Genomic DNA, 12,816 nt, shown 5'->3' with positions numbered 1-12,816 from the left:
CTGGCTCACAGACGGTACCTCCTCACGGTGTCTCACAGGGTAGGAGGGAGCAAGGGGATCTCTGGTGTCTCTCGTAGGGCACTGATCCCAAAGAAGAGCGCCCCACCTCCCAGTACCATCGCACTGGGCATTCGGCTTCAACATACGAATTTGGGGAGAACACTAATACTTAGTCCACTGCATATGGCGATAGTTAGGCAGGCAGAGTATGTGGGTGTTGGTGCTGGTGTGTGGGTAGATGGGGCAGAGTGTCTGTGGAAGTTGTCTCCTTATTACTTCAATAGTCCTGGTGCAGTGGGCAGCAAAGCCATCAACTAAAGGTGAGTACAGGGAAGGAGATTTGGGGGGTTGAGAAAATATGAGGAAGTGTTAAAATGGTCATGTAGGAGAGCAAAAGTGTGACTGAACTTGGAACAGAGAGTGTGACTGCTGGACAGCAGTAAAGGTCCAGTTAGGGTGTGTGGTCATGAATTTAAAGTGAGACCAGTCAGCAACGTTGTGTTTTGCTCCATCTATATACATTCACATGGATATGGGTAGAGAGTAAATGAAGAGCTGGATTTAAACAAGGTTGGGTTTTGCAAGGAAGGGAGGGATATACAAGGGTGTGATTACAATGATCAACTACGGAATTTAGACTGGGTAGAAAGAGGTAAGGGGTCAAGAGACTGGAGGTATTGGTAAAGTGAAGAACTGTGTGGCGAGGCATTCAAGAGGGAATGAGCTGGAAAGACACGTAGTAGTGGTCAAGAAATGAAATGTTTAAGATAGAGATTAGGAGGGGAATGCCAAGGTGGTGACAAGGTTTAGGGAAGATTCTCTCAGCCTTGGCACTACTGACATTTTGGACTAGATAATTCTTTGTTGTTGGAGGCCATCCTGTTCACTGTAGTATGTTTTGCAGCATCCGTGGCCTCTACCCACTCGATGCCATTAATACTAGCTCCCTGGGCGTGACAGTCAAAAATATCGCCAGACATTGCAAAGTCACTCTGAGCTGAGAACCACTGGTCCAGGGTCGGACCAAGGGAGCACGTGGTTGAGGTCACTAGAAGAAAGAAGGTCAGGAAAACTGAGAGCCAAGGGATCCAGAAGAATCACCTGTGAGTATGCTGCAATTGCCAAGAATTAAGACAGGACCCATACTAGAGAGATGACACTGAGCAGGAGCCACACCAGTCAGAACGCGAGGTAGTCGTCCACAGGTGAGTTAGGAGGAGTGGGTGACAAGCTACTGAGAAGGCTCAAAGCCAGTAATCCACCAGCTCATCACAGTGGCAGAGCCGGTACTAGAACTCATGCTCCTTTTCTAAGGCTTTTTTAAATGTCTAGAAGGTGGGCAGACATCGCCACATGATTTCATATTCAATAAAATTAGACTCACAGAGTCAAAAATAGGGGTTGGTCAAAAAAAAATAGGCACCATTTCCGGATGCCATATATAACAAACAGCTGAAGGCACATATTTTTGGCTAAATACCATTTTAAAAATAGGATGTAACATCTTGGTTTAAAAAAACAAAAACTGAATTTTCCTTCTGTCCCTTAAAAGTATTATACTGCCTTGGATTAGAAAAGAAACATCTTTTATTAAACGCCTGCATTTATCTGTTTGCTACAGAGCAGCCGTAACCAACACCCTCCTTAGACAACCAGCCACCTCTACCTTCACACACTCTAACCATCCTTAATAGTAACTGGACAGATTGCACTGTTCTCCAGCTCCGTCACCTGCTTCTTTCACTGCCACCTGGAAAAACATCATCTCACCCGAGTGCAAGCAGTTTTAGAGCAAATGCCCAATTTTCATCCCCACCTCCTGAAAGCATATTCACAAGGGAAGGGCTTGTTAAAATTAACAGATGTGTCCCCTTTATAGGAGAAACAGCTTCAAGATGGGAAATTCAAATTCCACTGTATTTTAAGTTCTCCCAAATGCACTGTTTCATGGCAATAATTAAGTCTTCAGGCCACAAGGAAGCTAGGCTCACTGCCCCTCCACAAGCCCATGTGTGGAATTCTATCTTGTTATGGTTTTACCAATGTACATTTTACAGTGCAGAAACAGGAGGCAGGAAAGATGCTGTCAGGGAAGCACATGATGCAATCGTGCAAGTCCTGCTCAGCTGAACAGATTACCGAATCTAATATTCAAAGCTCATGAAACAAGGGTGCAGTCCTCTCAAGTCCCCAAACAGGAAGTTGTCGGAGCATAATAGTGATATAATTATTAGACTTTTACATAGTGTTTTCATAATGACTAAGGTGTTTTCATATACTGATTCTCAACTGGGTGCTTTCCTATTAGGAAGAGACAACAAGATCTCCAGAGGCAGAACCAGGATTCACATCTCAGCTCTGCTGCATGTTAGCTGTGTTATGCTACTTAATCTGGTTTCACTGATTTATCTGTTAATTGGGGAGAATGCTAACTTGGCAGTCACTGTGAAGAAAAATTCCCTACAGTAGGAATAGCATAGCTCTGAAACATAATAGCTGCTCAATAAATGAACAGTAGTCCTCTCATCTTGTTAATTAAAACAAACAACACAAGCCTCAGAGAATGGAAACTCGTGATAACCTTATAGTTAGGTCTCTCTTCTTGAAAGATAATACAATATTTTAATTTTGTTATAATAGATCATAAAATCAGGCTTATAGCTATTTTAGTCTTTACTTATAATTGTAACACAAATGAACGTAAAAACAGGTGCCTACCTTCCAAACTTTCCTGTTCATCTGAAGTATAACCATCCGTCTGACTTTGTTCCCGTAAGAATCGAATAACTGCATAAACTAGGTGCTTGATAGATGACATTTTGAAAGTTTCAACACTTGTCCTTGATAAGAAAAAGGAAAACACTGAACTAAGATATTTCAAAGAATCAGAAAGGAGGGTTATAAATAACCAGGGTTATAAATTACACTAAAAGTAAAAAGCAAAAACTAAAGCCTGTATCACCTTCACTTCTTTCTATTTTTTAAAGAGTCAGGTGAGCATACAGTGTCCTTATGGTCATGCATCATATATTTTCATTTATACCCTGCAAAAGTGTAAAGCTTGCAAAAGTAAAGTTTTTCTCAAAACATGGATAACATAAGCTTAGACTCTGGCTGAATATCTCACTCTGTCTTAACAGTACGCATGGTACAGAGAGGCATAAGACAGGCAGAAACCCCCAAAGGCCTCAGGACTAAGTTGCGGGAGACTTCGTATTGCTGCCTCAAAAGCTGGTCCACGCAGAGCATCCTCCTCTGTTTCATGAGATTTTTAAAACGTACATAATTCACACTCCCCCGACTTCCGTAGGCTGAGACAGTTATCTGATGCAGTATATTAACGCGAGGTGTTCAACCATTGAGTGTCATTCTTACCAAGCACGGCATTCCCGTTTAATCGCAGACACGCCGGGCCCCGCCGCGCGGGTGCACGGGCTGCAAGCCCGCGGGTCCCGTCCATTCACCGGCAGCGCCACCGCGTCCAACGGTGGCGCAGCGCCAGCCGGCAGCAATGGCTATTTCCACTGAATCGCATCATCCCTCTGCTCCCAGGTCCCTAATTCAAAGCCAGGGTGTGGTACCCACCGCTAGGATGTTTATTATTTGTGGGCTTATTTTAAAAGCGAGCCCAGCCTCTAGGCCACGGGGTCGCAAGTACTAAAGAAGGCCCCGGGGCAAAAGGTGAAGAAAGAATGGGGGAAGGGGGACGCCGAGGGGGAGCGGAGAGCGCAGCCTCCCCCAGGCTGCTCCTCCTCCCCGGGGCGCAGGGACCCCCTTCCTGCCTCCGGCGCCGGGCCTGCCTCCGCCCTGAGGGCGCAGCCGCGGGCGCGCGGAGCAGGCCGGCCGGGCGGCGGGAGGGCCCCCCCGGGACGGAAGCCCCTTACCAGAAAGAGGGCGCGAGGCGCGGCCGGGGCCCGCGGTCGTCCGTTGGCGGTCCGCCCGCCCGTGGTGCTCGGGCTGCAGCCTGGCTCCCGGTCGCGGCGCTGCCAGCGGCCGCCCAAACTTGCCCGGCTCCCAGGCCACCGCCGCCCCGCAGCCCACCGCCCCTGCGCCTCGCTGCGAGCTGCTGGGTCCCGCTAGGACCGCCCCCGGGGCGGCGCAGGACGCGCGGGGCGGGGCGGGGCGGGGCTGAAGCGGGCGCCGGCGTGGGGCTGCCGCACGTGGGAGGGCTGGGGCCGGACCCGCCGCCGCCGCCGCCGCCTCCTCCTCGGCTAGGCCGCCTCGCGGCTCCCCGGCGCCCGCCTGTCCCGCCCGACCCCGAGGACGACGCGCCCGCCGCCTCGGCGCGCCCATGATCGCCCGGTGCGTCTCGGCTGTGCGAGGCCTCCCCAGGTACCCCCCGCGCGCCTTCACCTTGACCGTGGGCCGGGCGGGGGCTTGTGCCCTGGCGGCGCCCGCGCCCCGGCCCGGCGTCTCCCGGCCCCACCCCTGCGACGCTCCCGGCACCCTCCCTCCCCGCCCCGCGCGGTCTGCCCGGAGGGACACCTGGCGCGGGGCGGCGAGGCCCCCTGCGTCCTCCGCTCCCTCGGGAGGCCGTCCCTTCCCTTTGTTTGGGGCCGCCTCGGCCGCCGTCAGCGGGACTGGCGCTCGGCGGCGCCGACGGACGCGGCGGGACGGTCGGGGCGAGACGACCCTTGGCTTTTGCCCGCACCCGGCGCTGCAGACCCGCCTGTAAAGGCGCCGCGGCTGCCGACGCGGGAACGGCAGTTTCCCTTCGCCCCGCACACTCGGCGTGCCGAGCGTTTAACGCCGCCCCGGGAGGAGCCGCCGCGGTCTTGCGGGTTTCCGTCCTCGCCTTCTGCTCGCGTTTATCCGGCGCCTGCCCGCCGCGCCCCGCACGCTCCGGCCGGGCGGGGGGCTCGGCCCAGCATGGAGGCCGGCGTCGCCCGCGCCGGCTGGGCAGCCGCGGCCGCCGTTTTCGGGTGCTCCCTAGCTCCCTGCCCGCCTGCGACAGACCCCACGCGAAATGGTGAGAGAATGAAATTCTTTGCACGGCTGCGCTGGGTGGAGTGGTTTTGGGAAACAATGTCCTGCCGCCCGCACTCCCGCATCTGGCTGAACCGCGCGTCGGAATGAAGGTCCCGCAGAGGAAAGGAGGCGCGTGTTCCTTACCCGGCGCCTGCGAAACTGCTTAGGGACGCGTCTGCGTTTAAGCCCTTTAACCGCCTCCTGCTGTGCATGGACCCTCACCCGTGTGGAGTTTTGCGTTGCTCAGTCCCTACGGTTACTGTGCATCCTGGGGCAACAGTAATTAGAAAGAGGATTTGGGCCGCCTGTCGGGCTGTCCTGTGAGCCTGCGGGCGGCGGGCGGCGTCGCTGTCACACGCGGCCCGCCGGCAGGTGGAGAGCTGCGCGCCGCGCGGGTGTGGACGCCGGTGGCGGCCGGGCTTCGCAGCCTCAAACCCCCCACCTGTCAAAACGCACTCAGGACCTAAGAGCTTCTGTTTGTGTGAGTTATGCCTTTCCATTTTTACCATAGTAGAAATGAAAAATGGGAGATTTTTCAAGTATTTATTAGTTTACTTAAAAAACGAATAAACTTAATACGTGGGTAAATGACAATTTTAATAGAAGTAACTATTTTCCAAAACTCCCCCAGAAAATCAGTGAGAAGAGTGGCATTGTGGGGTGTGTTTTTTTCCAGCTTTTAAAAATTGTTGTAAAATATGCGTAACATAAAATTTACCGTTTTAATCATTTTTAAGTGCACAGTTTAACGGCTTTAAGTACGTTGACATTGTTCTGCAGCCATCACCAGTTTTCTGAGCTTTTTCAGCATCTCAGACTGAAACGATATCCATTACACAATAACTTCTCATTACCCACTGTTCTTTTTGTCTGTGAATTTGACTATTTTAGGTACCCCTCATACAACATTTGTTTATTTGTGACTGACTTATTTCACTTAGCATAATGTTTTTAAGGTTCATCCATATTTTAGCATGCGTCAGAATTTTCTTCCTTTTTAACACTGCATAATATTCCATTTTATGGATGTGCCGCATTTTGTTTGTCCATTCACCTGTCGGTGAACGTTCGGGTTGTTTCCACCTTTTGGCTATTTTGAATAATGCTGCTGTGATCGTTGGTGTGTGCATATCTGTTTGAGTCTGTTTCAGTTCCTTGGGCTCTATACGTAGAAGTAGAATTACTGAATCATATGATAATTTTATGTTTAATATTTTGAGGAACCACAATACTGTTTTCCATAGCATCTGTACCATTTAACATTCTCATTGGCAATGCACAAGGATTCTGGTTTCTCCATATCTTCACCAGCACTTGTTTTCTGGGTTTTTTGGTTGTTGCTACTGTTGTTTGTTTTTTATAAGACCCACCCTAGGAGTGGCATTCTCTTGTACTTTGGCAAAACATATATGTGACTTAACAGAGGACAGCTGGACCCTGCGTTTAATCTGTTGCACTGTTTTGTTTTGGCCTAAGAAGATGAAGAAAATCCCACCTTTCACTCATATGTAGTTGGAAAAAGGAGTATTTTAACAGCTCTTTTTAGATTGTCATGGATATTCTTTTCTATCCCATCAAAGTTTGACCAGTAGTAGTTTTTTAAAGGTTAGTTGCAACATGAAATATGAAACTATCAATGTACTCCTCGCACCCTGTTACATTAAAATCCATGGATCTGTCTTATATTTTGAATGGATCATTTACTCCTGCATGATTTTGTAATATCAAATATGCTCATTTGGAAAACAGCGCTTCATTTCATTAAACAGATCTTCCTAATTTTGACATGTTTCATTATACAGTATCAGTCATATTCCTTTATTATCATCATTATCTATCTCATCAAAAAAGTCTTCAAGTATTAGGAAGCTGGCAAGCTCACAGTGGGAGGTACCATTTTTCAAAATTTTCATTTTCATTTGAAAGCTGAAATTTTATCATTGGTAACATACTATCAGTTGTTGTCCTCCAAGTGGCAGGTTTTTTAAAGAATTTCTGCCAAATACTTAAGACTGAATAAACATAGTTTGTCAGTCCTTTTTTTTCAAGTACAACTAGTGTTCTAGGGAAAAAGTGGCTATTTCAGCTCATGATTCAATCAATTACACAAGTGCTTTTTTTTTTTCTTTTTAAATATATCTTTATTGATTTCATACAGAGGAAAGGAGAGGGGGAAAGAGAGGTAGAAACATCAATGATGAGAGAGTCATTGATTGAGCCCACAACCCCGATCACCTGGATCCTAGGTCGATGCTCAACCGCTGAGCCACGCCCAGCCGGGCTTTTTACATTATTTTTTTATTATTATTTTTTTTTACAAGTGCTTTTAATTTGGGCAACCAAATCCCCTAGACAACCATTATACTCAGGAATGCAGCAGAAGTGCTTTATTCATGCTTTGCCACACATACATAGTCAGTGGTTGAGATTTAGTAAAATTAATACTCTTCATAAAGGACATTCTGAAGTGAAATTGACATTCTTAGCATATGAAGAATATCAGGACTATTAGGGCAGCTTGGGGCCACTACCTTGATTTGTTCTAAGGTACCAGCAGTGTTACCTACCATTGCTTTTCATTGTCAGCACAAATGTCAACTAAGTGAGAAAAGTAAACACTGTCTTAGTGTTCTTGTGGAATACTGTTAACCTCACGGACTCCTTGAAATGGTCTCAAGGACCCCTCCCTATACCCCCACCCACACGGATTGTAGACCACATTTTGAGAACCACTGATATGTGTTATTCAAATTCTTTGTTTATTCATGGAAGAAAATAACTGTATGAAAAGCCACACAATTATTACCTTGTTAAAGCTGGCAATGTACGGTAAATTTATCAACTGTTTTGTTACTTAAGGGCATATATTGCAGTTGATTTACATATTCAGTGCGAGGAGTCATTGACCTAGGGCACTTGAGAGTGGCTGAATCACAGAATCGCTGTTTCCAAATCTGTGTCCTCCAAAGGGAATCAGTACTCAGCAACATGGAAGGCCCTCTGTGTTCTCTCGGTACATTTTCCCTGTTTCCTCTGACACTTGGGAGTTCACTTTAGTGTTATAAGAGTAATTAGGTTTTTGCTTAACTGACTTATGATTTGTCTTTGGTTTTCCTGTTGGCCAGTCTGCTATACCCCCTTCCCAAAGCCAGCTTGGCAGCCAGGATCATTGATGGGAATATTAAGCCAGTTTCTTGGGAGTAAGTGAACCGGGAATCTGGATATCAGAAGGGTTGCTGTACAACTAACCTTGTAACTTAAACCACTCACTCTCTTGCTTCCCCTCCAGTTCCTTATTTTGTAAAATCAAAAGGACTAAACTAAGTGATAGCTAAGATTTCTTTCAACTCTTGTTGCCATAGCAATTAAACCAGGAGAATTTCTCCTTCTACCTCAGCCAGATTGCACAGTTTGTGAGCCAGGAAAAAACCAATGTATATTATAGAGTGAGGGATTGATGAAATGGTTAGAAAATATGTATATGAGAAAGATGATTCAACAGTATTTAAGCCAAATTATATCTATAATAGCCCTAGTTTCCTCTTTCAATTAAAAAAAGAAACTTTGGTTTTTAAAATGACAGCAATGTATGTTCAGTTATAGAAAAGTTACAAAGTATTGACAAACAAAAGAAAATACACACAATCCACCCATCCAGAAGAACTAGTTGTTAACAGCTTCCAAGGGCTTTTCTACATAGAAACATTTTTTTTTACAAATAGGAGATAACACCATAGTTATTATAATTTTTATGTAATATGAAGAACCTTTATGTACTATAAAGTCACAATGCATGCATTCCATAACGATAATGTAATTAATCCCTACTATTGGACACATCGGCTATTTCCAACTTCATGCTTTGAATAACAAAGCTTAAATAAAAATTCTTGCTATTAAGTCTTTTTCCACATCCTTCATTATTTCCTTAGTGTAAGTTATTAGCAATGGAATTTATACACCAAAGAGCACCCATGTCTTTCAGGCCTTTGGCCCGCGAGAACTGGGTAGATTTGTCGGTAGTAGGTCGCCGGTCGTGGCCCCTCAGGGCCAGGCGGCGGGGCCACATAGAGGCTTTTAAATATATTTATTGAATGAATGGATGAAAAGATGTCACCAGTGATAACTGAAAATTCAGCATTCACTTCAGATATCTAAGGAGGATATGCCTAGATTTGGCATTTTGATATTGACAGCGAGAGATACAATTTTCAGTAGAAAGTATTTTAAACCCTGTATGAAATAGCTCATTGTAAATTTCTTTACACACAGAAATAAAATTGCCAGGGGAAATTACTATGTTTAAGTATTATTTTAGACCTCAGTGTAATAAAAAAATTACAGAGTAGAATAATAGCAGTATGAAGCTTACTTAACCAACAGATACATAGGAATTTTGAGTGTTATCCTGGGTGAGTGTGAGGCAGAAGCAAAGCCATATGTTAAAAGACATGATCTTTGTCATCACTGGGGGTGGGTGGCATTCAAATAGTGGCTTGATGCCATACAGACCCAGTTTGTGGATCTGTAGAGTCCTATTCTAATCAATGAATAGTCTAGGAGCAAAGCTTATTCTAAATATGTCATCCTGAATATGTAAGAACTTGAACGAGGAGCCAATCTCTGAAGTACTGGGTCAGAAGCAACTAAGCTGTAGAACAGAAGACAAACATCTCATAGGTGGGCCTGGGTCAGCCCAAGGCAGGGGAGCCAGACGCCCTGGACATGTTTGACTTGGGAGTTACCTGGGACTGGGGAAACATGACACTGAGCAGAGCATAATCCTGAGAAAAGCAGAAATACTTACTGGTCACACCAAGAAGGTAATGACATGCAGCTTGCCCTACCTGGTGGAAAAAGTACCCAGGAGAGCCCAACGATGTCATGATGGTAGATTCATATTCTGGAACACGCCTCATGCCTGCTTTGCTAAATCCAGCCCCTGTGCTGTAAGTATGTACAGCACTCCCGTAACTGCACAGGAGCAGGTGAAGGGAAAACAGCTTCCTTGAAATGGCAAAAAAAGGACCAAGGCTACTCCATAAGGTGCATAACAGCTCATCAAAAATGTTTTTAATGACACTGAAGAATTGTAAGGGTCTAGAAATTGTGAGTAGTAGAATGTGGCTGATTGAAATCAACATATAACTTCCGAATCTTCATCCACTCATGCCACAAATATTAACTGAGTGCAGTTACCATAGACCAGAGGCTGTGGTAAATACCACAAGGACAGATGTTTAAAGCAAACCTAGATCTTATTTGCAAGGCACTTAGGTTACTATTGTTCTCTCGTTGAAATTTATTTTATGCTCTTTCCTTTGCCAAAATGATTTTGTGATTGCTTATCTAAAAATATACATCAAGATTAATAAAATAAACAGAAAATATTATCAGACAAAAATTTAAAGGAACATTAGGATCAGCCTAATTCTTTTATTGGGTTCAGAATTTTACTGTAAGTTTTCTGGCAATAAGGGCAAATGGAAAACGTTAAGAATTATCAAGAACAATGTTTTTTCTGGTATTGTTTGTGAGAGAAATCCGAATAAGGAAAATTAGGTAAATGCAATGAGTAACAGCCTCAAGAATACTTACATAGTAAACGCAGAGGTATACTTTATAAGGCTATTTCTTATTTTGATCTTTCTTAAAAAGCCAAGCCAACACAGCCTAGTAAGGGTGATAAGGCACATACATAAATAATTAGAATACAAGGTAGAACATGATAAGTACAACGGAGAGTAACAGAAATTGATACAGGAGTTCAGGGAAGGGAGAGCTACCAGAATTAAAGGGAGGGACAAGGTCACACGTGGTCCTTGAAGGGTGGCAGGATTTGGACATGTGATGATCAGGGAAGGGTGTTCTCTCCGCCCTCGGGCTATTTACCAGAATTTATAAATAGCCCACACTGAGTAAGTTGACCGTCCAACACAAACATGGTAAAAACTAACGAAATGACTTTAAGAAATAAAATGTGCTGCACCTTAAATGTATATAATGTATGTGAATTATATCTCCGTAAAGCTGGAAGAGTACAAATCTCAGAATGTGCAGATTTACACACACACCAATAAACAAACAAAAGAAAGGGAAAAAGAAAGTGTAAACCACATGGTGCTAGAGGTAGACGTGGTTTCAGATGCTTGTGTGATCTCACTAAGCCTCAGATTCTTCAGCCCTAAAACAGAGACATGAACCACCTCTTACAATTTTGTAAGGATTGAAGAAACTAATAATAATGTATGTGAAACATCTAGTACAGTGCTTGATACCAAGTAGGTGAATAGTAACTTACAACGTCTTACCTTCCATTCAAGGTAGGAAAAATGTAGTCCTAGGGACTTGGATAATTAGGAACTAACTATGCGTGGATATTGAAAGCCACAGATGCTTTGTCAATGACTTAGGGGAGGATATGAATGACCTCCTGATAAAATATTGAGGTGACTAAGTAAAGGTGAAGGATTGCTGTTCCAGAGCATCTCAGCTCACAGGAACACTTTTCTGATAAGGAGATTCTTTACAGCATTAAATGTGAAGTCCTCCCTGGCCGGTGTTGCTCAGTGCTTAGAGCATCGGCCCACGGACTGAAGGGTCCCAGATTCGATTCCAGTCTAGGGCACGTACCTCTGTTGCAGGCTCCATCCCCTCCCCAGTCTGGGCTTGTGTGGGAGGCAACCAATGGATGTGTCGCACATCGATGTTTCTCTCTCCATCTCCCTCTCTCCTCTCCCTTCCACTTTCTTGAAAAGCAGTGGAAAAAATATCCTTGAGTGAGGATTAAATAAATAAATAAATAAATGCGAGGTCCTGGGTTAAAGCTGAACAGATCACCTCTATGACAGGATGGCATAGGAGCAGGACTTAGGGAAAACTTAGAGTCTTTTAATATGCTTGTCAGCATGAGTGTTGTCTTAATGTTCAGTTGATGTGTTTTCAGATCACATATCAGAATTTAGAATAGCAACTAGAGGTAGGCACATAAAGTTATTAATTTTTTTACCTTTATTGTGTAATTTTTCAATTATGAGCATGTGTCAAGAAATTGGTATAATGAACCTCCTTATCACCAACCTTCAAAATTGTCAGCTCATGGCCAGTCTTTCTTCATGTAGCTCTTCTTCCTCCAATTATTTTGAAACATATGCCCAGCATTATATTACTTTAATCATAAAGATTTCAGTATATAGCACTGAGATCGTTTTTTTCAAAAATATATAATCACAACACAATTTTCATGTAAAACAATAAATACCCATTTGTGATTGAACGAGTCTTTTCTTTTTTTTCTTTTTTCTTTTTTTAAAGCAAACTGGTAATTAGCCAGGCCCAGGATTAGGATTTAGGCATCATCAGTCACTCAACAAAATATCCATGTGTAGATGAACCCTTGCCCCTCCCCCCGCCCAAAAAGCCTAAGTATTGAATAATGTACTGAGGAGAAATGTCTCTCTCGTGAGTAATTTACTGAGGATCTCAGTTACGAAAAGTATACCCCAAACACCAATTAATGTGCCAGAGCAATTTATTCAGCCTCCTAGAGAAAAATAAAAGTGGAATGTCTTTTTGAGTTGTGGTTTTCCATGTATGTGGGTAGCCCCTCTACTAATGAATTATTAAGCCTTGGTAAGGAAGCCTTGATTTCATTGGTGACATAGCACTTGATTTTTGATGCTCTGTGATCTCTGGTGGGTTTACTTAAGGCAACTAAAGGATCTTAGAAATCTTTTCATGTTCATTTATAATACATTTATTCAAAATCAGTAATGATTAAAACACTTGTCCTATGTAAAAAGTTAGGTGAAAATCAATTAAACTATTATCTTCTGTTTCTTATTTTTC

At 44.3% G+C, this 12,816-nt stretch overlaps 2 protein-coding genes across 5 annotated transcripts in view; one reads left to right on the top strand and one right to left on the bottom strand.

The window, feature by feature from the left end:
* SGTB (small glutamine rich tetratricopeptide repeat co-chaperone beta) overlaps window positions 1-4,092 on the bottom strand; it is a 32,476-nt gene extending 28,384 nt beyond the window's left edge. Inside the window, exons 1-2 of the mRNA XM_081132819.1 lie at window positions 3,885-4,092; window positions 2,719-2,840 (exon numbers count right to left, since the gene is read on the bottom strand). Of these exons, the coding sequence (XP_080988945.1) occupies window positions 2,719-2,818 (100 nt within the window). The 5' untranslated portion in view covers window positions 2,819-2,840; window positions 3,885-4,092. The remainder of the gene's footprint in view (window positions 1-2,718; window positions 2,841-3,884) is intronic.
* A 32-nt stretch (window positions 4,093-4,124) lies between these two features.
* Window positions 4,125-12,816, top strand: part of NLN (neurolysin) — a 69,529-nt gene continuing 60,837 nt past the window's right edge. For 2 of the 4 annotated variants that reach the window (XM_081132813.1, XM_081132811.1), the window contains exon 1: window positions 4,125-4,332. In XM_081132813.1, the coding sequence (XP_080988939.1) occupies window positions 4,292-4,332 (41 nt within the window). In that variant the 5' untranslated portion in view covers window positions 4,125-4,291. Of the gene's footprint in view, window positions 4,333-4,471; window positions 4,970-12,816 lie in introns of those variants that run through there. The other 2 variants (XM_081132812.1, XM_081132814.1) reach the window with 2 other exon arrangements.

Source organism: Miniopterus schreibersii (assembly GCF_964146895.1).
Source record: "Miniopterus schreibersii genome assembly, chromosome: 3".
Taxonomy (NCBI): Eukaryota; Metazoa; Chordata; class Mammalia; order Chiroptera; family Miniopteridae; genus Miniopterus; species Miniopterus schreibersii.
The sequence above is the reverse complement of the archived record's forward strand: the minus strand, read 5'-3'. Positions and strand labels throughout refer to the sequence as shown.